The 24,235-nt window shown below is 44.5% G+C and overlaps 1 protein-coding gene across 2 annotated transcripts in view; it reads right to left on the bottom strand.

Moving 5' to 3' along the window:
- Positions 1-364: 364 nt before the first annotated feature.
- The window catches only part of Ermp1 (endoplasmic reticulum metallopeptidase 1), a 38,596-nt gene continuing 14,725 nt past the window's right edge, over positions 365-24,235 (bottom strand). The window contains exons 6-15 of one of the 2 annotated variants that reach the window (XM_029472660.1): positions 23,611-23,703; positions 21,068-21,280; positions 19,369-19,589; positions 13,501-13,675; positions 12,935-13,125; positions 7,938-8,090; positions 6,431-6,633; positions 5,435-5,550; positions 2,910-3,073; positions 365-2,824 (exon numbers count right to left, since the gene is read on the bottom strand). In XM_029472660.1, the coding sequence (XP_029328520.1) occupies positions 2,657-2,824; positions 2,910-3,073; positions 5,435-5,550; positions 6,431-6,633; positions 7,938-8,090; positions 12,935-13,125; positions 13,501-13,675; positions 19,369-19,589; positions 21,068-21,280; positions 23,611-23,703 (1,697 nt within the window). In that variant the 3' untranslated portion in view covers positions 365-2,656. The remainder of the gene's footprint in view (positions 2,825-2,909; positions 3,074-5,434; positions 5,551-6,430; positions 6,634-7,937; positions 8,091-12,934; positions 13,126-13,500; positions 13,676-19,368; positions 19,590-21,067; positions 21,281-23,610; positions 23,704-24,235) is intronic. The other variant, XM_021152306.2, reaches the window with a different exon arrangement.

Raw genomic sequence — 24,235 nt, 5'->3', positions numbered from 1 at the left:
TGTAGCGTCTCTACCTGCTCTTATCCCTAGCCACAGTTTTAAAAAAGCTTCCTGTTGTGACGTCCTCTCGGGGGAGAAGAGTTCAACCTAAATATACGCCGGGTCTTCCCATTTGCTAAGCAGGCTCTTTTTATTTCTCTGAAATTCGGATGCACAGTTTCATTCCAGGGAAAAAGATTTCAGGCGAAGTGAGCATTTCTATCTTGAGTTCTTTGCTTATACCACTTATTAAAATAGCAGTAATACTCAAGCTATATAGAGCATTTTAAAGATAGTACACACACACGAGAGACAGACAGACACTAGGGATATAAAATAGCCTTGAAATACGTAGATAGAATAAAAAGCAGTTGTAAAAGATCCATTTTTTCCAACCAGTATGTTAAAAAGTTTATTTCAGTAACATTGTAAGGCAACGATTAACCCTCAACAAATCAGCAAAGAAGTGAAAAATGAGATGAACAGACATGTTCTTCCAACAGCTTCTTCCTGAGTCACCTAGGCTGGCTTGTGCTCTTTCACAGCAAAATCGGGGTTGGGGGGGGAATCTTAGACATTTAGTTATAGCTGCTAAACTGGAAACACTGTGTAGAACAATCTTTTAGTTCTTTATACTTGTCCCTAGTGTGCTGCTTATGTTTATACTCTTCTGGGGGAATGCATTCCTTAGACCTTGAAACTATCTTGAGAAGTGAATTACACACGTGATCAGATAACCTCTAAAGGTAGGAGGCTAGTGATAACTAGAGTGTGCTTTTTAAAAGCCATGAATACTGCATGTAATTGCCTGACCATTTCTGGCCGTTAAGCATGCCTGAAACTGAACATCTTGTTAGTGGTTGCATAATAGTGTTAGAGAAAATGAAAATCGTTTGCATAGAGAAACAACCCAAAGACAGAAAGAAAACCATGATTGATTTCACTGAAAAGGTGCCTGCCAAAGGGAAGGAAATCAGAGCATCCTTGTCCTGGTGAACTTTCTCAGCATGACATGTTGCTCCCCTCCCCATAATTTCTAGTAATCAGTTTCAGATTAACCGGGCACAGAACATAAGCCTGTATTTTGAAATTCATTGAGCTATCAGTACTGTTACTCAGCTGTGGTTCTCTACAAGCTAGACATAACCCCTCAACCCTTTAAGTCCTACCTGACAGATAATACAAACACAGCAGGAGCCAGACACTTGAAGCACTATTGAGATAAGATTTCTGTGAGTCCAGCAAAACAGTGACTCCACTTTACAGTGTCACCACTTGTGACAGTCAGCATGTTACTATCAGCTCCAGCCGCAGCGTTTTTAAGGCGTTACAGATTAGGGAGGCAATACAAGGAACACGATTAAGAAACTGACACGTACCACATGAGCAATTTCCAGAGGCTCCTCTTCTGCAGTGCACACGTAACAGTGCCTTTGTTGACATTCAGACAGTTTTGAGGGCCACTCTGAGAGGCGCCTTCCTGTTCTCACCTGACAAGGATATTGTTTGGTTTGGTTTGGCCTTACTATGGCTTTTCTTTCAACTACATTTTGTGTCATGCTTGTTTGCTAACTCAAATTTTGTCTTTATATATTTACTACTGTAAAATTAGAATAATTTACTGTTCATCTCCTCCTCTGTCACCGATGGAACCTAGAGACGCCACAAGAGCCACTGCCATGACATACCTCACAAGCTACATCCCTGTCTTCAAAATGAAAAGCACCATTAAGTCTGACTGCCGCCCTTATGCAAGATCTGAAAATTAACAAATACAGGTATAGTTGTCTCACTCCTTGTAAGCTACAACCTCAGCATCTCACTGACGGCAAGTTACAACAACTTAGTCACCTGCTAGAAAACAGAAAACCCAATGCAGCAATAAAGAATTTGTGCTAAAGGATTAATCTTATATATAACAATAAATATTATAAAATCCCCAGTCCTCCCAGCCCTCCTCCTCTTCCACCTCAGCAGCTATGCTGGCAATTCAGTGCTCTGGGGAAGAAGTTTTAAGTTTTGTGCTTGCACAAATAAAGCAACCCATGAAATGTAAGAAGAAAATGTAGCTGAAGAAATGTTCTCTTCCCCCAGGAACGTGTTTGAGGGAAAAGCAGACATTGAATGCTACTCAGGAGTCAGGCCCAGACCTCTGCATCAGGGCTTAGGCTTCCAAACACAAAAAAAAACCTGAACGGCTGCCTGAAGAAAGAGCGCTCCAGCATCTAAGGTGCTGCAGCGGCTTCCACCTTTGTGGCATTTACTTCCCAGTACTACAGTTGTAGTGCACAGAGAGGCATCTTACCCACCATCCACTGGCAAGTGGACTTGCCTATTTCATTAACAGTGGTCTAAGAGCCTACATCTTTCTCGATCCTCCCAGGAAAGCTGCTCAAGTGGCATGCTGCTGAGTCCTTAGTCATGAGTGACATGATTGGCAATATCCACATGTGCTTACTTGTCAGAAAGCAGGAAGTTTCAACTGGCAGGGCCAGGTACCACTGTCCCCAAGTTTAACCCATACAGTACTTGGCCCTGAAGAGTGTTATCTCAAAAGCTCTTTGAACATATGCTCAGTAGAATTCATTGACTTGTATTACAAACATCCTTGTACGATGGGAGAGAAACTATCCCATGCAATGTCCAGGGGACATGTACTCAAAGTCCATCCACGAGATTAGAACACAAAGAGACTGTAGGTGGAAACCCACGCCGAGGGAAAGGACCAGTCTGGGAACTTCTTCTTCAGAGCATCCAGCTGAGAGGATCTCTTGTTTTCCCCTGATAGATAGTGGGCAGCAATGGCCACAGTCACCATTCCTTCTGCCTGTTCTTCTGAGACCTGCTGGGGAAAAAGCAGTTAGTTCTCTGAAGCCACACACTGACCTCCATGGTTGTTACATACTGTCTGGAAGCCTGGGAAATCCCACCTGCACTTCTATCCAGAACTGCCATGCAGAAGCCTGAAGGCCATGGGAATAAAACACAAAGTAGTCTCCTCCTCGGCTTGTCACTGGGATGCCGTTGCCAAGAGACCACTGGGAAAGTGTGGATCCTTTGTGGGTTCGAACATAGAAAGACATATGGCTTGGTCCTGCAAGAGGAACATTGAAGTCAGTGTGCAGTGACAATACTGTTAGGGTCATCTGTGATGACTTTAGACGGGCTCTTTACAAAGCTCAAGGAGGTTAGCAGTTTGGACAAGGTTAAGTAAGGAGAGAACAGAAAGGGCAGAATCTAAATGAGAAAGGTAACTTGGTAACTGCTGATATAATTTACCTATCTCCAGCCCTATTCTCCCCCCCCCCCCCACCTCCGACCCCACAGAACAGGCTGGGAGGAGTGCAAAGGTAATCTGCCTGTGACTCTCAGGGTTTGGAGCGGGGAAACTCATCCACCAGACTCAAATCCACTATTTACATGTTATCAGAAAATGTCAAGGTACTACAGTCTAGCCAAATACACAGAGTTAACCATCACATTTCCACATTACCTATTAGCTTTATACAAAAGACCCAAAATGCTCTGCTGGAGAGATGGCTCAGCAGTTAAGAGAATTGACTGCTCTTCCAGAGGTCCCAGCTACCACATGGTGGATCACAATCATCTGTGGTAGGATCTGAGGCCCTCTTCTGGTGTGTCTGAAGACAGCTATAACATACTCGTGTACATAGAGTAAATAAATAAAACTTTATAGAAGTAATAGTAGAAGTAGTCTAGACATTCTGCAAGCATTGTGTTTTCTTAAGGTGGGAAGTAACAATCAAATGTAAGTAAATCAGCTGGCAGTACTGTGAGGGAAAGCCTAGGACAAGACTTACAGGGACATCACCGGTTGGGATCTGCAAGAGCTACTAGTTTTTAACATGGAAAGGTGAACAGAATGTAGCAAGAAAAGAAAATGTTTGAAACAGTGCAGATCTGTTTGATAACAAACTATCTAACACTAAGACTTTCAGTAAGGTCTCTTAGTCATAACTGGGCCGGGCAATGGCGGCACATGCCTTTAGTCCCAGCACTGGGGAGGCAAAGGCCGATCTAGCTCTGACCTCCAGGCCAGTGTGATGGACAGGCAGGTGACACAGCACCAGGTGATCCTAATAGCAGTGCCACCAAATGCTGCCTAAAACATACTGGCTCAAATTCACTAGTCATTGGACTATGAATTAGTATTTATAGTGTCCATGGAAAAGTTTATTCTCTCACAGAAACATAACAGTCATACACTGTAAATGTTTTTTTAACCTCCATTCATCGACATGTAAATAGCAGATCTCAGTATCTGTGGACCGGAGTGTGTTACTAATTCTCAGACTAGCTGTCTGAGTCCTGACAGGTTTCACTTATAGTTATGACATGGATCTTGGGGCTAGGACAAATTTTGCAGTTTCTTAAATGACTCTAAAGATACTTCTGCCATTTTGTACTACATATTTACTCATATATGGTACAAATTTATTCAGAGTGGAACTCTCGGCACCGGTGATTATAAAGTTGAAGAATTGATTAGCTTTTGAAAATACAGGAGGCACCCTAACACCTATGATAGGGCGTACTCAGGTGTCGTTCCTTATGTAAAACAGCATTTAATAACCAGCAAAATCCTATGTACAACAAAGAACTGTTTCCAAGTAAGTTTCTCTGATTTATCAGTAAGTGTTTCATTTGTACGCCTATTTTATAGCCTCAGAGCCAAATATAAATTTCTCAGGTATAAAAATTACAAGTGTAAAAACTGAATACTGCCTAAGCAGTATTTAAAAGGAAATTTATAGCACCGAATGCATATATTAGGAATAACAACCTAAGTGGGATAGTTTGTTTTGTTTTGTTTTGTTTTGTTTAGCATAGAATAGTATTTATTCAGGGTATGGGAGGGGAGTTAAGAGGGTGGTAGAGGCAGAGAGAAGAAGAGAGTAGAAAAATAGAGGCCGGCCATGACCATGTGGAAAGAGAGCGGGGACGGGAGAGGGGGAACAAGAGGGCAAGAGAGAGAAGCAGGAGTAAGAGAGCTAAGTGGGGCAATTTAAGCTTCCCCTTTAGTAGACACAGAAAGGAAGAGAGACTTAAACAGTAGAAAAAGGTACAATCTAGACTAGAACTCAAAGTGAGTGAACAGAAGCTGGGTTTTAGGGAGCAATGACCAGACTTGACAAGCTTTTGTTTGTGGTTTGAAACTGTTCTAAGCAATAAAAATAGGAGATTTTCTTAAAGAAGTAACTTTCAGCCACTATTAAAAATACTGTAATGCACAAGGTGTGACGGTGCATGGCTCCAGCACTCAGCAGGCAGGCTACGGCAGGAAGACCGTGATCATAGGCCAGCCTGGGCTCTCGAGTGAGACACCGGAATCGGTCAGTCACTAAATAAGTGTTTCTCTGATATGTCGCGTGGGAAGACATATGGCAGCCAACTGAAAAGCATGAGATGTGACATGAGAAGGAAACTGGCTCACCTGTTGCTTCAAAGGTCAGCTTTATCGAATCCCATGGCATCTTCTCTTTGGATACAAGTCTGAAATGAGCAGGATTTCTTGGAGAAATCTCTGGAGCTGGAAGATACCAGTTTTTCCTATTGGAAAGATAGTGTGACTATTCAGGATGCTTTAGTAACTAACAGTAAATTCGTAACTCACAGAATGGTTCAGAACACCCAAAGGGGTCTGAGAAGTGCCTGATGAAATGATAAATGAGGCAGTTCCTCTGCTGGCCAGGTTGTTAACAAATCCCTCTCAACAGTTTACAAGCCCTACTTCCAGAGGACCCAGATTCAGTTCCAAGCATCCATGTGCCAGCTCACAGCCACCTGTGACTCCAGAGCCAGAGATTGAGCACTCTCTTCTGGCTTCCACAGGCACAGGGCAGACACACTGCACATAAATGATAAATCCTTTTAAAGACAGGAACTGCCCAGGCATTTCCGCTGCCTATCCCATGCCTCTGATGAATACTGAAATGCCGTCTGTCTGAGTATCGCAAGCTGGGAGGAAGCCGTAACTGTTGTATTATACTGGTCAGGAGCATAGCCCTTTCTAGCTACTACTTACGTTTCTTTTTTTTTTTTTTTTTAAAGATTTATTTATTATATGTAAGTACACTGTAGCTGTCTTCAGACACTCCAGAAGAGGGCGCCAGATCTCGTTACGGATGGTTGTGAGCCACCATGTGGTTGCTGGGATTAGAACTCTGGACCTTCGGAAGAGCAGTCGGGTGCTCTTATCCACTGAGCCACCTCACCAGCCCAACTTACGTTTCTTGAAGAGAGACTTTCTTAAGTTTAAAATAGCAAACTATGCTCCTGAGTTCATTATCTGACTAAAGAAATAAGAAATTTTATGGTAATATAGAAACATTACAAACAGCGCTTGACTGAGTTAAGGTTAAGTTTCACTGAATCCTGACAGTGATAGAATGGAAACTAACCCCCAACTTAAGAAGAAGTATGAACCAACCTGATCAGGAAGTGCACTGGAAGATACCAAGGGAAGCCACAGAGTGGGGCATTCTCCTCACAGTGAGCTCGGATTGTATCGTTGATCTCAGGAATGTGAGGTGTTACGTGAGACATTCCAGTGTAATCAAACCCATTGATCCATATTCCAGAGTCTCTTTTTACTACGCTTCCTTCTAAGTTATGAAAAGTTCTACTCACGTGCTGAAAAGAACAAGACTAATGAGAAAACTGTTCAGCTAGCTCACCCACACTCCTACCCCAATTTAACAAAGATAAAAAGACCATCCAAGAATTGATTAGAGGGCTGGTGAGATGGCTCAGCAGGTAAGAGACTGCTCTTCTGAAGGTCCTGAGTTCAAATCCCAGCAGCCACATGGTTGGCTCACAACCACCCATAAGGAGATCTCATGCCCTCTTCTGGTGCATCTAAAGCCAGCTACAGTACACTTATGTATAATAATAAATAAATCTTTGGGCCGGAGCAAGCAGGCACTGACTGAGCAGAAGTCCTAAAAAAATTCAACTCCCAGCAACCATATGAAGGCTCACAACCATCTGTACAGCTACAGTGTACTCAAATAAATAAATAATAATAAAAAATATTTTTAAAAAAGTGATTAGAAACAGGGAAATAAAAAGGAGACTTAATAATTACTAAGTTACTGTTAGTGGGGTTTTTTTTTCCTTTTAAACTAGATGACAGACATGCAAGTGCCTTTTATTGTAATTCACAACTACAGTTGAATGCATACTTAAAATATATATAAGACTTGATCAGGGACGGTGTATGTGCTTGTAGTCTCAATTACTTACACGGCTGAAGTGGAGAGTCATTTGAGCACAGAGTTAAGGCAAGTCTAGACAATACTGTAAGAGAATGTCTTGGGGCTGGCGAGATGGCTCAGTGGTTAAGAGCATGCACTGCTGCTCTTCCGGAAGAGTCTGGTTCAGTTCCCAGCACCCACATCAGGCGGCTCCTAACAGCCTATAACTCCAGCTCCAGGGAACTGATGCCTACTTTTTTTTTTTTTTTTTTAAGATTTATTTATTATATGTGTGTACATTGTAGCTGTCTTCAGACACTCCAGAAGAGGACATCAGATTTTTGTTACGGATGGTTGTAAGCCACCATGTGGTTGCTGGGATTTGAACTCAGGACCTTTGGAAGAGCAGTCAGTGCTCTTAACCGCTAAGCCATCTCACCAGCACCCTGATGCCTACTTTTAATCAGCCTACAGATATTTATGCTATTTGTAGTTTTAAATGGTCATGGCTTCTAGGTTATACACATGCATATTTTGTATACATATATGATGGAAAGTGTGTCTAAGAAATAAGAATGCCCACTGACGGTCAGTGTCCCTTGCTACTTTATACACAAATCTAAACCAAGTAAATTATGACAACAGCAGAGAAGTCAGTTTTCCTGTTCATTGGTGAAGCTCAAAACCCACAAGGCGCTTCTCATCTCCTGAATCTCACTGCTTCTGAAGAGCCCCCCTTACCTGAAGAAACACTCTCTTTGGCTTTGGACTCTCGGGATTAGAACTGTATGGGAAAAAGGCTCCAGTGCAGACGAGGAGGAAGGTGACCGCGCACACCACTATTAGGCTCAGAATGGTTTTCTTTGTGCTGTTCACAAGGTAGATGAAGGTAATCTAAACGCAAGCACAGACACACATTACAATCATAACATTGGTAGAGAGGTGTTTCCCATGATATTTTTAGTAGGTATTGTCTAGAACACAATAAAGAAGAGCTAGTAGCCTGTGTGGTGTGCAGGGAACCCCAGGAGACAAAACAGCAATTCCTCAGGTGTCCCTCCTAAGTGAGAGCCTGGAAAGTGACAGATGGCTTCAGCAGGCCAGGACGCAGTGGGGCAGAAAGCAAAGGGAGACTGGAAACAAAGCACGGAAGAAGGACCAGAACCTATTCGCAGCCAAGCCACTGCCCTATGTACCACAGTGGCCAGCCCTGCCCAGCAGACACCACAGAACTGAATCCAACCAATGACAGTAAAGCTGCCAAACTCTCAAAGGTAAGGTTTTATGCCTAAGCATGTGTTTCGATGAAATTCAGATTCCACCTCTAGTGTTTTATAACAAGCTAATAAGAGCTGGAGGCATACAGCCTAGTTTTTAGATGGACCCTGTAGAAGTCGCATTTGAGGAAAAACTCCACTGTAAAACAGTACTGTCCTTTTAGGTTAATCACTGTGAACACTAAACAATCTGAGCCTAGAGCAGCAAACACGAATGGCTCAGTTGCAAGGTTCGCATCCAGAATCAGCTTTTTTTATTCTAACTAAATCAGCAAACTGAAAGACGAGTACACACCAAACGCATTCACAGTCCCCTCAGTTTTGAGAAACTACCTGAAACTAGCTCCTACTTTTGCCTCTCCATCTTCCTGCCTACCCCTAAGCTCATGAAGTACATGAATGTGAAGATATTCTCAATGAGAGGAATTTTTTTTTTAAAAAGCAAAATATCAAAGTTTATGCAAAGTTGTCTCCTCTTATATAATGTTCCCGTATCCTTTCCTGAGAAATTTCAACCAAACGGTACTATTCTTGGATGAAAGACCTTATCTTGTTAGAAAATAAACACCCCAGGATTTAAGGTGGTGAGACAGCAAAACAACTTGTAACCCTATTTGTTCCTCTACCAAATGGTCATAATGATCAAAATGTTTCAACTCTTCCACCAAGTAGTGAGCTTCACCTAAGACATGCTGGTAAATCTGGACATACAGCAGCTGTATGATAGAGTTCAAGGAAAGGAAATAGATGAAAATTAATATATTTTAGCAATATATATTAAATTACAAATATATAATTTGAAAATAAATAAATCTTTGCTATAATACTGTAGTTCTGGCACACCCAAGCTAACTACTGCCAAAACTGTCCTAAAATTCAACTTTAAACTACCATTTCCTATTGAAGTTCCCTCTTCTCCAAACTGGGAAGTTATAAATGGACTCACAGAATGAAGATGAAGGAGTGGCTGTAAAGTGACAGTGTGCTTGACTCTATAGTTAGGCACCTTTACTCTGCCTTAAGTGTATCTTATATCACTCTTAAGATCTTGAGTGAGTACAAAATCAAATGAAGAAGCTAAGCCTGGTAGCACAATCCTGTAATTCCAGCACTTAATAAGTAGAGGCCAGAAGACCAGGAGTTCAAAGTCATCTTCCAAATGTTTAAGGCTAGCCTGGGCCATGTGAGACCTTGTCTCACATCACTAAACCTAACGAGGAATGGAACTGGGAAGTTGGCTTCATAGGTACAAGCACTTCCTGTGCACACATGAGGACTTCAGTTTAAATTCCCAGCCATGTAAAAGCCAAGAATGACAGTTCAAGTCCCCAGCACTGGGGGTGGAGACAGGCAGATCCTAGGGGCTCTCGGGTTTGCCAGCTTAGCTGAAAGGTTCCGTGAGAGGTGCTCTCTCAAGGAAACAGGTCAGGGCATGGTAAGGGAGGTGCCCTCGGAGTGCACATGCACCTAGCTGTTTCTTGCTAAGTCTCTTGATCCCATGCCTATTATCAGACCTATTTTGGCTCTCAGCCTGGCAGTATAACCATGATACCCAACAAAGAATAACTCCAAAAAGTGTGATAGCTCCTCACTTAACAAGAATGTTAACTGTTTTCTAAAACATATTTAATAAAGCCTCAATGACTACAAGACGTGTTCTGAGATATAGATTATAGTTCAGTGTTCTGTTACCATGGAGCAACTCATCCCATCAAGAAGCAGCTGCCTTTAACCTGTAACACGTGAATAAGTAAACCAAGAGAGCAGTACTAACAACAGCTCAGAGTCACAGTACCACTTCACATAGTAGCAAAAGGAAATACGGTTTGTAGTTTTAGAGGGTTAGCATTGTTCTCGCTATATTACCTTGTCTCAACATAACCTACAGCACTCTGTCTACACCAGCCTGCCCTAGGGCTCAAAAGTGCTGTCTTCACAGGTACATACTACCATCATACTCGGTTGTAATTAATATTCCAAGAGGTGTGCCTTCCCAAAGCCTTCCGGGTAAGATTTACCTGTGATAGTGCACTTTGATCTTGTTATGGATTCGAGCACAGCCATGCCTTGGGGCTTTCCTGATCTCCAGTTTCACAGCTTCATTATTCTCCCTTCCACTTGATCAGTGGAACAGAATTCAAATATCCTACATCTGAATCACCTTTGTGGGCACCAAAAATGACAATCACTTGTACAGCGGTTCTCAAACTATGGGTTCTTGACCCCTTTGAAAACGGAAAGACTCTTTTACAGGGTCACATATCAGGTATTTACATTACGATCTATAACTAGCAAAATTATAGTTGTGAAGTAGCAACAATAGTTTATGGATGCAGTCACCACAAAGGGTCACAGCATTAGGAAGGTTGAAGACCACTACACTAAGAGAATAATGAAAACCTGATTCATACTATAAATACCTTCACACTAGACCCTCATCTACAGAGGACAGAGGCTGCTCTCTCCTCCAGGGCTGTATTGTTTGTTCTTGGGGACAGCATCACAATATATAATCAAGGTTGGTTTCAAAGTCGTGATCTGCCTGCCCCAGCCTCCCAAGTGCTGAGATTAGTTAGGTGTCACTGTGCCCAGGCCTTTCTCCCTTCATCCTCAACAACAAACTTACCTACCATGGTTTAAATGGGAAATATTCTCTTCAAGTTTTTGGGTTTAAACATTTAGCTGGTAAGGGCTATTTGAGACGACTGTGGAGATTAAGGAGGCAGGGTCTAAGTGAAGAAAGTAGATCTCTGGTGGCAAGTCCTCGGGTCTGTTAGCCCTTGCTTCTTGTCGTGGTCCCACTCGGACCTGCCACAGATTCCTGCCACCAAAAGCACCACCATGCCTTTCCCACCATGATGAGCAGTGCCCTCAGGAGCCATGACCCAAAATAAAATTTTCCTTTCCTATTTTTATCAGGTATTTTGTCACAGTGAAGGGAAAAGCTACTAGACTTAACAAATACAGAAATACAGGGTTGAAGGTTTAATAATAAAACTAAAAGAAGTAAGCAACAAACATTAGAATTCCATCCACCTCTGTAAACAACACTAAGAGTGAATAATGCCTTTGCAGGTTTTGTTGTTTGGCCCCAAGGGGGGGTGGGGTGGAGGGAGAATGTTCTTTCAGTGTTGGGGAACGGAGCCTAGGGACCCATGATGGGAGGGAGCACTCTTTTCAGTGAGCTACAGCCCCAGCCTGCACTCTGGTTGCCAGTTAGGATGTAGGTTCCTTTTAATGCTAGTTAGCCAACAGCAAGCATGTGCATAAGAATGACTTTACATGGCTACATGTGCAAAGCCACGTATGCAGGGCTTTCCTGATGGAGGACACGGACTATGGCTGTGGTAACTTTAGCTCGCTGGGTCCTCAGAACCTCATTTCCACAAGGAATGCCCTTTACTACAGTGATCTGAAAAAGCTCAGTATCCTGTGCATGAAAACCTAAGCTGTAAAGAATCCAGCCCCTGTCTCTACCTGGACCCCTCACCTCAGGTCGCAAGCACTTCCTATAGCACTCAGTAAATACTCCTTAGGAATTGGAACAGAGATGCCTTCTCCAGAGAGGCTTGCCGTCAGCCTCAGACATCATGCCAAAGGAACTTTTCCTGAGGGGCCTGGTCCATACAAACCAACCATCTTTCCTTTCCTTTAAGGTGTCCCATGGGGAAAGAAGCACACAGACAAACAAAGGTGAGACTCCATACCTACAAAGTATACTCAAGAGACTGAGAAACAAAAGCATGTTTGGGTATCACCCCAAGGGGCAAATTCATGAATGTTGATTTGACAGCAATGAAGAAGTAAATGATACTGAAATCACTTTGAATACACACACACAACCTAAACTACTGTGATTTGGCCTCTTACTAACTTCAAAACATGCTCATAGGGACTATTCTGAAAGTTCAGAACAGAACATCTCAATCCACACATCATCTGTTCCACACATTCCTATCTGCTACAATGGAAGGCTACTTGAAGAGAGGATTTAGACGCTAGGTGTGATGGCTCCCAGCACTTGGGAGGTTGGGGCAGGAGGAGTACCACAAGTCAAGGCCATCCTGGTAACCCATAGTTCTAAGCCAGAGTGAGAGCCTGTCTCCAGGTGGGAAGGAAGAGAGGGGAATCTGGATAGCTCAGAAGGCTGTGTGTGTGTGTGTGTGTGTGTGTGTGTGTGTGTGTGTGTGTGTTTTAACATTAAAGCAGTAACAACAAAACACGGTCTCACCATGTAGCCCTAGCTGGTCTGGAACTCACAGAGATCCTCTTGTCTCCTGAGTGTGGGCCACCATATCATCCTACATTTTCTTGGCACATTAACCTGACAGTGCACAAACACTGACCCCACCCCTCTAGTTTAAATGCTCTTAACAAGGTATGAGTGACATAATTTCACAGGATCCACTGCATCTCAGCCATCACAGTATAAACAGTAAAAAACAGGACGTTTTTCCTTACAAAATAGGAGGAGAGAATCATCACGCAGACAGCCAGGATGGAGGCCAGCACAACATCGGGGGGGATCTCCGACCCGCTTCTTCCCAGGATAGGAGTGAACATCTCAAATACCGCCCAGATGAGGTAGAGCCCGTAAAGATAGGGGATAAACATCCCCAAAAGGTAAAGAGCAATAAATCTTCCTTGGGCACCTGGGGGAAAAGAAGAAGAAAACAAGCCTATGGAATTCTAGGGCACGGTTCAGGGCTCATCTTCAACTGCTCTGGCACTTGACAGAAAATGGGTCAGGTGGGACTCTAGTCCCCTGGTACATGTGATCTAGCGCACTCAGTCAGTGTCACCAGGGAGGATAAAGTACAAACAGTATTAAAGCAATATACTAGCATATGTTCAGAAACCTGAGACTGGGATGGGGTATACAGTATAAGATACTTGCATGGCATTAAAAAATTAAATATTTTGGAAAGATAATTTGGTCAAATAATATCTGGGAGCTTTGCATTTTTAACATATTCCCCATTTTTATAAAAAAAAAAAACAAAAAACAAAAAACAAAATTACCCTACCGTGCTTCTTGAAGTCCTTGTACACACAAAGCTTTGTGAGCAATGGAAAAACTACCCAGACGGCACTCATGAATGCAGAGCAAAACCCTTGATAAGTTAAAGCAACAAGAAAAGCACAGTGCACGAACAGGGAGGTGTCGAAGAACAATTCTCCCAGATACAGGTCGCTGGCATTCTGAAAGAAAGAGAATACAGTCTCATTCACAGTCATTCGTAAAGATCTTGTTGCAATTTCTATCTCAAGGTCAAATGCATCTTATTGTCAGCAGGGTCAGCCCTGCAAACTGATGAAGTCCAACTGCTGCACAGGATGGGGCAACTCAATGTGATAATGGAGCAGAGGCTTCCTGCTCCCGTCAAAGAATCCCTAAAAACCCCCATCCCATGCTCTTCTTCTTCTTCTTCTGCTGCTGCTGCTGCTGCTGCTGCTGCTTCCAAACACAGCTGAAACAGTGAAGAGCAGTGGTCTGTGAAGGACATTACCAGCTGCTGCAGCATCACAGAGCACATATCAAACCACACCATCGCTGCAATGACCATGGGGGACATGTGGTTTGATTTCTCTATCTTTCCTCCTGCCACTTCACCACCTCTGATGCTGTCCCACCTTCCTCTATTCTTGACACTTCCTTACAAAATTTAAGGTTCCTTTTAAAGACGTGAAGCCCAAGGGCACCTTATACTATTTCAGAAGAAAGCTGTCCAAGGAACTTTAAACATTTTATCATGTGCATGCCTCGAAGTCATAACTTCAGTGCATACCCACCAAAGAGGGAGTGGCTGCCTTTAAGCTCCTTTTCTCTCATTCTCATCTCTACTTCCTCAGAGATCTCTGTCTTTAGAAACCCCACTTTAAAGTTCACTGGCAAACAGGTTTGATTGGTTAAATACTTACATGTTCAACCCAGCATTAGAGGCGTGGTCTTAAAAAAGAAAATATATCAAAAGATGACCTAGTCAGCCATCACTGGAAAGAGAGGCCCTTTGGACATGCAAACTTTATATGCCCCAGTACAGGGGAATGCCAGGGCCAAAAGGGGGGAGTGGGTGGGTAGGGGATTGGGGGGGTGGGTATGGGGGACTTTTGGGATAGCATTGGAAATGTAAACAAGGAAAATACCTAATTAAAAGGAAAAAAAAGGAGTACTTAAAAAAAAAGAAAGAAAGAAAAGAATTCTCGGAACTCAATCTGAAAGTTTGATAAGGCAGTGCGTTTTTGTAATCCTAGCACTCCAGAGGCTGAGATGAGACAACTTGAAGTTTGAAGCCAGGCTACGGTACAAGATTCTTACCCAACTTGGGAACATAGGTCTCTGAGACTCTCAGAAAACTCAAAATCGTACTAGTAACAGTAATTTAATCTGAAACTGAATTCGCTCAAAGAGCTTAGTAAGGAACACTGAAGTGACTGGACACGCTTCACAGTAAGTGCCAGAGCTGAACAAATGAGACAGTGCTCCTCAAATGTGTTCTCATCCACACCTCTACGGACCCTTCCCTTCCGCCTGTCCTTTTCCAGCGTTTCCTCACTAAATCATAAAACCACTCATCTCTGTCCTGCTGAGGAAAGGTTAATGGTGGCCTGAGCTTTAGGGCCAATCTCAAATGTCACCCTGACCCACTTTTTGCTTGCTAAGGTTTTTCCCATCTCGTCTTCATCCCAACGGACTTTTTCTTTGCCTTTCGTGGCCTAAATGCCTCTCGTGAAGAAGCATTCCTCCTTTTGACTGCTCAGTAGCCTGTTCTCTGTAAGGTGCACTCATGTCCCTAAAGCACCTTCAGATGTCCCCACCTCCATAAACAAAGGCTCACCTGTGCAGGCCCATGGCTCTTGCCCCTGCACTCTCCACAGCTCCTGACTTGACTTCTCAGCACCGCACAATGGCCAAGAAGCACAGCTGTCCTTACACCTCCGAATGAAGCTGCGCTCAGAGGAAGAGCTCACATTCTCATGGAGCACTCAGCCAACTAGGGGCCAAGAGTGTAAAACACAAGGTGCTGGTGCAGGCCTGCAGTCCCTGCTCCCCAGGAAGCAGGAGGAACACGCGGTCAAAACCCACTTGGGATCCAGGCTGAGCCCAGGGCCAGCCTGAGGAAACTTAGTGAGACCCTGCCTCAAAAGTAAAAGTAAAGGCAAAATACAAATAAAGGGGTGGGGGACCCTTAGGAGACAGAAAAGTACTGTAGATGCAGAGCCCACATAAATAAGCTGGGTACATTGGCACCCACTGCTAATCCCAGCTTGGATAGGCAGAAAAGGCAGGGCCTTGGGAATCAGCCAGCCAACGTAGCTCTAATAAGCAAGCTGCAGCCTGTGAGAGACCCAAGGGGCTCTCTTCCTCCTTGACTATTCTAGGCCCGCAGCCATCAAGAATGACTAAGGAACAACCTACACAAGGAAGTTCATGGCTAAGCATCTGCTGCAGAGGAAACAAGTGGTCACTGATGCCCTTCACCCTGGGCATCATGGGAAGGCAAGAAACCAAAGACAGAAGTTTGGGGAAAGCTAGACAAAATGTACAAAACCACACCAGATAATACAAGATCACAGTTGCCCAGGGACTCCCAAATCCTTAAAGGCTATTGTTAACTGTCCTTGGTTACCCCTCACGGTAGAAGGTAAGTCCTTATGTTAAAGACACCATGCACAGACACGGGGGCCAAATGCTTCCTTCTGAGGACTAGCTCTTATGGTAGGTACTAGGCTGCAGCATACACAGCTTCCAAAGGAGGGAAGCAACCAGTAGTCCTTCCTACCCAGCTATGATGCCTATGAACCACAAGGACCAGCATGGCAAGAGAACCCGAAGGGTGCAGTAGTGGCTCACACATCTCGGTGGTAACCAAGCTCTCTAACTGGACGTAAGACCTACTCAACAAGAGAGAAATAATGCCTGGGACAGGAAACCTAGCCAGCTACCCAGGGCTTGTTACGTCATGGATCCTGGAGAACCTACAACCACCACTTTACCAAACCAGAATAACCCCTAACTACATACTAATATTTTTCCTTATACCCACATAGAACTGTCTGTAGTCCTTACCCTGCATCAAGGAAACGTTGCAACAGATGGAGACCATCATAGAAAACCACAACCAATCAAAATAGAAACTTGTAGATCCCAATGCCAATGAATACAACTACAAACAACTCTAGAACCTAAAGCCCAGAGAACACTTCAAAAGGGGACATAAAGAGCTGGAAGATAAGGAGTTTGCTATGACACTATGTCTCCTAATAATGTCAGAAGCTACATCCATAAAGACTCACCACCATTACTGCATTAATATTACCTGCACAAGGACAACAACAATAGACATGGTAACATAAGTAAGGGAAAGACCACAAGTCCTCAGCCCTACACAAAGAACCATAGGCAAATAAGAAATGCTGAGAGAGGGGAAATAGTCTTTCCCCAGAAAGAGCACAATTGGCTATCTAACACCAGATGGTCAGCTCTAATGCAGACATGAATAATGTTATATAGCCTAAAGGTTATACTATGAACATATATACATACATTTATTTAACAACGGTGACAACAGAGGCTATAGATCAGAGCAAGGAGAGGCCTATAGGAGGAATTAGAAGGTAGAAAGGAAAGGGGGAAATGATATAATATCAAAAAGAAAAGTGAAGGAAAAAATAATGAGGAGATCTCATATGCACTATTCTTTTAGGAAAGAGGCGTTTATCAGGTCGGGTTACGTCAGACATAGCCTAACACGGGATGCCTCGGAGAACACTGCCTAACACGGGATGCCTCGGAGAACACTGCCTAACACGGGATGCCTCGGAGAACACTGCCTAACACGGGATGCCTCGGAGAACACTGCCTAACACGGGATGCCTCGGAGAACACTGCCTAACACGGGATGCCTCGGAGAACACTGCCTAACACGGGATGCCTCGGAGAACACTGCCTAACACCGGATGCCTCGGAGAAGAACACTGCCTAACACGGGATGCCTCGGAGAAGAACACTGCCTAACACGGGATGCCTCGGAGAAGAACACTGCCTAACACGGGATGCCTCGGAGAACACTGCCTAACACGGGATGCCTCGGAGAACACTGCCTAACACGGGATGCCTCGGAGAAGAACACTGCCTAACACGGGATGCCTCGGAGAAGAACACTGCCTAACACGGGATGCCTCGGAGAAGAACACTGCCTAACACGGGATGCCTCGGAGAACACTGCCTAACACGGGATGCCTCGGAGAACACTGCCTAACACGGGATGCCTCGGAGAAGAACACTGCCTAACACGGGATGCCTCGGAGAAGAACACTGCCTAACACGGGATGCCTCGGAGAAGAACACTGCCTAACACGGGATGCCTCGGAGAACACTGCCTAACACGGGATGCCTCGGAGAACACTGCCTAACACCGGATGCCTCGGAGAAGAACACTGCCTAACACGGGATGCCTCGGAGAAGAACACTGCCTAACACGGGATGCCTCGGAGAAGAACACTGCCTAACACGGGATGCCTCGGAGAACACTGCCTAACACGGGATGCCTCGGAGAACACTGCCTAACACGGGATGCCTCGGAGAAGAACACTGCCTAACACGGGATGCCTCGGAGAACACTGCCTAACACGGGGATGCCTCGGAGAACACTGCCTAACACGGGATGCCTCGGAGAAGAACACTGCCTAACACGGGATGCCTCGGAGAACACTGCCTAACACGGGATGCCTCGGAGAACACTGCCTAACACGGGATGCCTCGGAGAAGAACACTGCCTAACACGGGATGCCTCGGAGAACACTGCCTAACACGGGATGCCTCGGAGAACACTGCCTAACACGGGATGCCTCGGAGAACACTGCCTAACACGGGATGCCTCGGAGAACACTGCCTAACACGGGATGCCTCGGAGAAGAACACTGCCTAACACGGGATGCCTCGGAGAACACTGCCTAACACGGGATGCCTCGGAGAACACTGCCTAACACGGGATGCCTCGGAGAAGAACACTGCCTAACACGGGATGCCTCGGAGAACACTGCCTAACACGGGGATGCCTCGGAGAACACTGCCTAACACGGGATGCCTCGGAGAAGAACACTGCCTAACACGGGATGCCTCGGAGAACACTGCCTAACACGGGATGCCTCGGAGAACACTGCCTAACACGGGATGCCTCGGAGAAGAACACTGCCTAACACGGGATGCCTCGGAGAACACTGCCTAACACGGGATGCCTCGGAGAACACTGCCTAACACGGGATGCCTCGGAGAACACTGCCTAACACGGGATGCCTCGGAGAACACTGCCTAACACGGGATGCCTCGGAGAACACTGCCTAACACGGGATGCCTCGGAGAACACTGCCTAACACGGGATGCCTCGGAGAAGAACACTGCCTAACACGGGATGCCTCGGAGAACACTGCCTAACACGGGATGCCTCGGAGAACACTGCCTAACACGGGATGCCTCGGAGAACACTGCCTAACACGGGGGATGCCTCGGAGAAGTCAGCAGCTCCCCCTCACCAGCCATGCAGTGCAGAGGAGAGCCGTGATATGCACAGTGTGACTAGGTGAGCCAGTGCGATTGGTGCACGGAAACACTTATAGAGCAACACAAGAGGCAGAGAGCCACCAAGCAAGCCTTACTGCCACCACCACTCTAAACACTGCTGAGAACACAGCTTTGCAACGTCACTTGAATTCTGCACCCCACTTCTGAGAATAAGAGAAGTCCAGGAAATTAACACAATTGTGGCAGTACTGTCTGTAGCCAGCTGAACAATGTCTCGTAGCTCTGAAAGACCATACATAATAATTTCACTTGTTTGTCCTCAGTACGTGAAAGCAGCAAAAAGAAAACAATAAACACATCAGCCACTTACCATATAATAAAATCTTTTTGCAAGAGTATGAATAAATATGATTTTGGCAACTGTTGCAGTTCCATACAGGCAAACGGCGATATAAAAGTAATTGTACCATGAGAGAGACTGTCCGATGAGAGAGATGAACACTGCTATAATGAGGACGGTAACAAGGCTAGTGAACCAGCTAATGAAAGTGATCCCGAGTCCACACAAGAAGTCTCTCATGTAACTAGCATCTAAGGAAAAGAAAACAAAAAGTTAACGTCACCATCTTCATCAAACCAATTACAAAACCAGTTAGACAAAAACCAGCTAAAGGGGCAAATATTAAAACAAAAATTCTACTGCATAATTGAAAATATTTAAATGTCGTAGTTAAGAGAACAGTAAGACACAAGAATGGGGTAAGAATAAAGATGTTCAAGGAACACACTGAGAGGCCAAGGATACTAACAATTAAGCGATGCCTCACAGGAATTCAGACACCCTCCTTACGAAGGAAAGACGGAGTAATCACTAATTTTACAATGCTTCATTTATCAAAACATTAGCAAGAATTTTAAAGCACGCAGTTCCATATAAACTCTTGCTAAAAGACAGTAGCATAGGGCTGGCAAGATGGTCCAGCAGGCAGTAAGCACTTGGCCAACCAAGCCTGGCAGCATGAGTTCAATCCCCAGGCCCCAGCAAACTGAAGCCACGGCTGTCTACTGACTTCACACAAGCACACACACACAAATAAGTAGGTAAATAAATAAATGGAAAATGTTTTTAAAGATGGGAAATAATGACAGGGAAGATAACTGGTAATAAAGAATAATTTCAATTGATGTTAAATACTTATGATAACATGACAATTTAAACCCTGGAACATTTCAAGCAGAAATGATAGGACTGTGTGCTGCTGGCCTGTAGCACAGCAGACCTCCCGAGACGTTTCACTAACAGTCAACCTACAGGCCCGGCAGGAGAGCTCAGCGGGCCAAGTCGATGAGCTTAGTTTGATCCTCAGGACCCACGTGGTGGAAGAAGGGAGCCAATTCCCACAGCTGCCCTCTGACTTCCAGACTTATACATGTGCCCACACACAACAAATAAGTAAATATATATATTTTTTAAAAAGTCAACCTCTACAAACCTTTTTTTCTTTTTGGTTGTGTAAACTTTAGTTTTAACACTGGTTATAGACTTGGTCATAGTATAAAATATTACTGAATTTCAAGAAATTATTTGTTATTAATAAGTAGAGAAACAATTCTAGCAACTCTTTCTTTTTTTTTTAAAGCAAACACCTTCCAGCACTGAAGTTCCATTTCAGCATTGTTAGTGATTTCACACCTTAATGAGAGCCTGCATGAACACAGCTGCTGAATGGGTGCTTGGGCAGCCTCCTACCGAGGCCTGCAGGGCACAGGGCATCTGCTGCATAGCAGGGCTTAGCCTTATGCGGCCGGGCCGGCCCTGCCTTCCATCAGTTGGGCTCAGGCAGACAATCCAGCTGACTTTGCCCGTTTCAGGGTGAGTGCGTGAGAATGGTCATCTTCACCAACCCTCAAAGGTAAGGAGCATACCAACTTAATACTTACCTAGGAATTTCTAGAAATGTAAAGCAAGGAACCTCCTAAGATACTTAAAGAAACAAAAACAACGGCTAAACTCTCCCCAGCAAATCCCACCCCCATCCCAGAAGCGCATGGTAAAGAGAACGACTCACTCCTGTGTTTGGGCCGCAGCAGTTTCTTCCCCAGGTACAGAACCACGGCCATGACCACCATGTAGTTGATTATGGAGCCGACACGAGAAGGGTACGCAATGACCAGCAGGCCGAGCACATCGAAGAACACCATGCTCCCATGCCGGTACTCAGACGAAGAAGCCAGGGTGTCAGACGTAGCCAGGTATTTAAGAACTGCTAAAATGTTGTCACCTTTTATTAAGAAAAATAACATGGTCTAGTAAGCTACTCCATTGTGATTTCCACATACAGACGCATGAAGCAGAAGTGAATCAGGCTCTATCTGAAAATAACGGACCCGGGAAGAACACGAGCAGACACCTCTTCCCAGCCCACCCTCCACTGCTCTCCCCTTTCTTCCAGATCTCCCAGATGAGGTCCCTGCTCCTGCTCTCCTTCCTCCCCGCTTAGAAGCTCAGCCGTGGCCCTCTCATACTGCTCTTCCCTAAGTACAAACGCACAGTCCCAGAGCTCCATCTCAAGCCTGCCCTGTGGATACGTTATAACCATGAGAGACACTAAGACAGAAAGTCAGTGGGAAAACAAGAAAAAAACGCCTCTCGTGAAGTTGTTAAAGCATGTTAAGAATTATTAGGGGGTTAGAGAGATGACTCAGTGGTTAAGAGCACTGACTGCTGTCCTAGAGGACCTGGGTTCAATTCCAAGCATCCACACGGCAGCTCACAACTGTCTGTAAGTCCAGCTGCAAAGGGTCTGGCACCCACAGACATGCATACAGGCAAAACATCAATGCACACAAAAATAAATAAATCTTTTTTAAAAAGTATTATGAAGGAGAAGCAAAGGCAGAAGGATCATGAATTCAAGGCCAGCCTATGTTACACAGCCAGTTCACAGCTGACGTGAGCTTTACAATAAGACCTGGTCTTAAAAATAAAACAAAAACAATTTTCCCTAAAACTAGCTGGAGAGTTGGCTCTGGAACCATGATACAGTGCTGTCCTGCAATGCATGCACAAGGCCTGGGTTTGATCCCCAGTCCACCAGGATAACAAACCAGAACAAATAACAATAAAAGGCCCAGTTAGGAAGGAAGCAGAAAGGCTGCAACGTCAAGGCTAGCCTGGGCTACAGAGTGAAATCCTACATCAGGAAAAAAAAAGTTTTTGAAGTGAGCCAGGTATGGTGGTGTAGGACTGTAACCCCAGCATCTCGAAGTAGAAGCAGGGAGCTGACAAGTAGTGAGTACTTGTGGCCTGGTCACGACCCTACTCAGTGAGTAAGAAGGGGTAGTACCTGTAGCCTGGGCACTACCCTACGCAGTGAGTAAGAATGGGTAGGACCTCACTTTCTTACTAAAGTAAGAAACTGTCCAGATTTTTGACATACCATGTCCATGAAGAGAGGAAAGTTTTACACACACACACACACACACACACACACACACACACACACACACACACGAGAGACACTCCAAATATTCAAAATGTACCTATTTCCCAGCACCTTTGTTAGCGCCAGTCAAGGCTTGTCTTCATCCGTATAAACAACTGTCAGAAACTCACTGCTCACTCTCTACTCCGCACTACATCGCCAGAACATAACACTTAACACCACCTTAATGAGTTCATTAATGAGTTCTCCTTAATGAGACCTTCAAGGATTCCTTATTCCTTTAGGTTCTTTTTGAGTTTACACATTGTATATCACATTTTTATTTCCTGGGGTGCTGCACACCACAGCACACATGCAGGGATCAGAGGACAACTTTCTGCAGTTGGTTCGCTCCTTCTGCCATGTGGGTCCCAGGGATCGAACTCAGGATGCTAGGTTTGGCAGCAAGAGCCTTTGCCTGCTGAGCCATCTACTCAACCATATTCCAATGCTAGGGATAAACTCCAGGATCTCATACACATCAGGCAAGCTCTCTACCTTCAAATCCCTGATAACTTTTGAAGCCATCTAGCAGCCTTACCCCATCTATTTCAGCCTCACCCCTTCTACTTCTGAAAGCCCTACTTCCATTCCAGCCTGACAGCACAGCACACCTTCCATCCCCTCCTCCCCAGTCCCTCCTGCTCTATGCTACGCTTTTACTTAAAAGGTTATCTTCTCTCCGAAGCCCAAATCCCTGTCACCTTCCTGAGCCTCAGGTGGGCCTCCGCTAACGCTTCTAGGCCTCCGGGAAGCACTGTAGTGCTCTGTCTATGTAAGTGCCTCATCTGTCCTCACAAGGGACCCATGGACCATTCTCTGCTTGCATCTGGTGCACAAACCCAGGTCCTGATGCTACTACAGTTCATAGCATTCACTTGTCTGTGTTCTTTACTGTTCAACAGGCCTCCTGCAGCCTGGGGCCACTCCTTTCTAAGTATTCACAGTGACTATTTCTAAGTTTTTAATTGCTAAGTCAGACATCAAAGACTAACATCTAAGCCCTCATCTCTCCACTGCAAGTCTGTAACTCATTTGGCGACATACTGTCTCTCTCCCACACAGACTATAGAACATCTGTAATAGATCATCATTATATATCAAAAGCCAAACTGGTAAATACCAACCTGCTCTCTGAATGGAATCTATGAGAATCCTGTCCGCTGTGTCATACTTGGTGTGATAGATGTATCCATTTTCAATAAAAGCTAAGTCTATTCCTAAGATAGACAATGGAAAAAGTCATCTTACTTTAAAGATCAGACTTGTGTTAGGCCTGGTTGTTTGACATATTAAATTCTAAAAGACGAAATGTCAAAACAAGAGGTTAACTGATATCTGTCATATTCATGAATAACATAAATCTTTTCTTCAAAATCTAGAACCAGGGGACAGTGGGGGACAGGGGCTGATATTGGGATATAAAGTGAATAAATAAATTAAAATTTAAAAATCTATAACCAAGGTCAATAATTTAAAACATAATAATTAAGGAAGCATTAAGTCACACATTAGGGAGAGAAAGTTTTGAGAATGGAATTTGGGCAGTTAACGAGCCAAATTTAAATCTCAAATAAACTGTAAAAATCATCAAAGGAGTTGGAAAAGCAAGACAGCAGCACAGGAGTCAAAACCCTGAGGCTCACTGGCATCTCTCCATCTCCCACACTGGTACACGGCGACACCACAGAGGCGGCAAGCATTTAAATCACTATGAGACTTTGAAAAGACAGCATCAAGAATGCTGCGCTG

The sequence above is a fragment of the Mus caroli genome, unplaced genomic scaffold (assembly GCF_978045245.1).
Source record: "Mus caroli unplaced genomic scaffold, Mus_caroli_1 scaffold_20, whole genome shotgun sequence".
In the NCBI taxonomy this organism is placed as follows: Eukaryota; Metazoa; Chordata; class Mammalia; order Rodentia; family Muridae; genus Mus; species Mus caroli.
The sequence above is the reverse complement of the archived record's forward strand: the minus strand, read 5'-3'. Positions and strand labels throughout refer to the sequence as shown.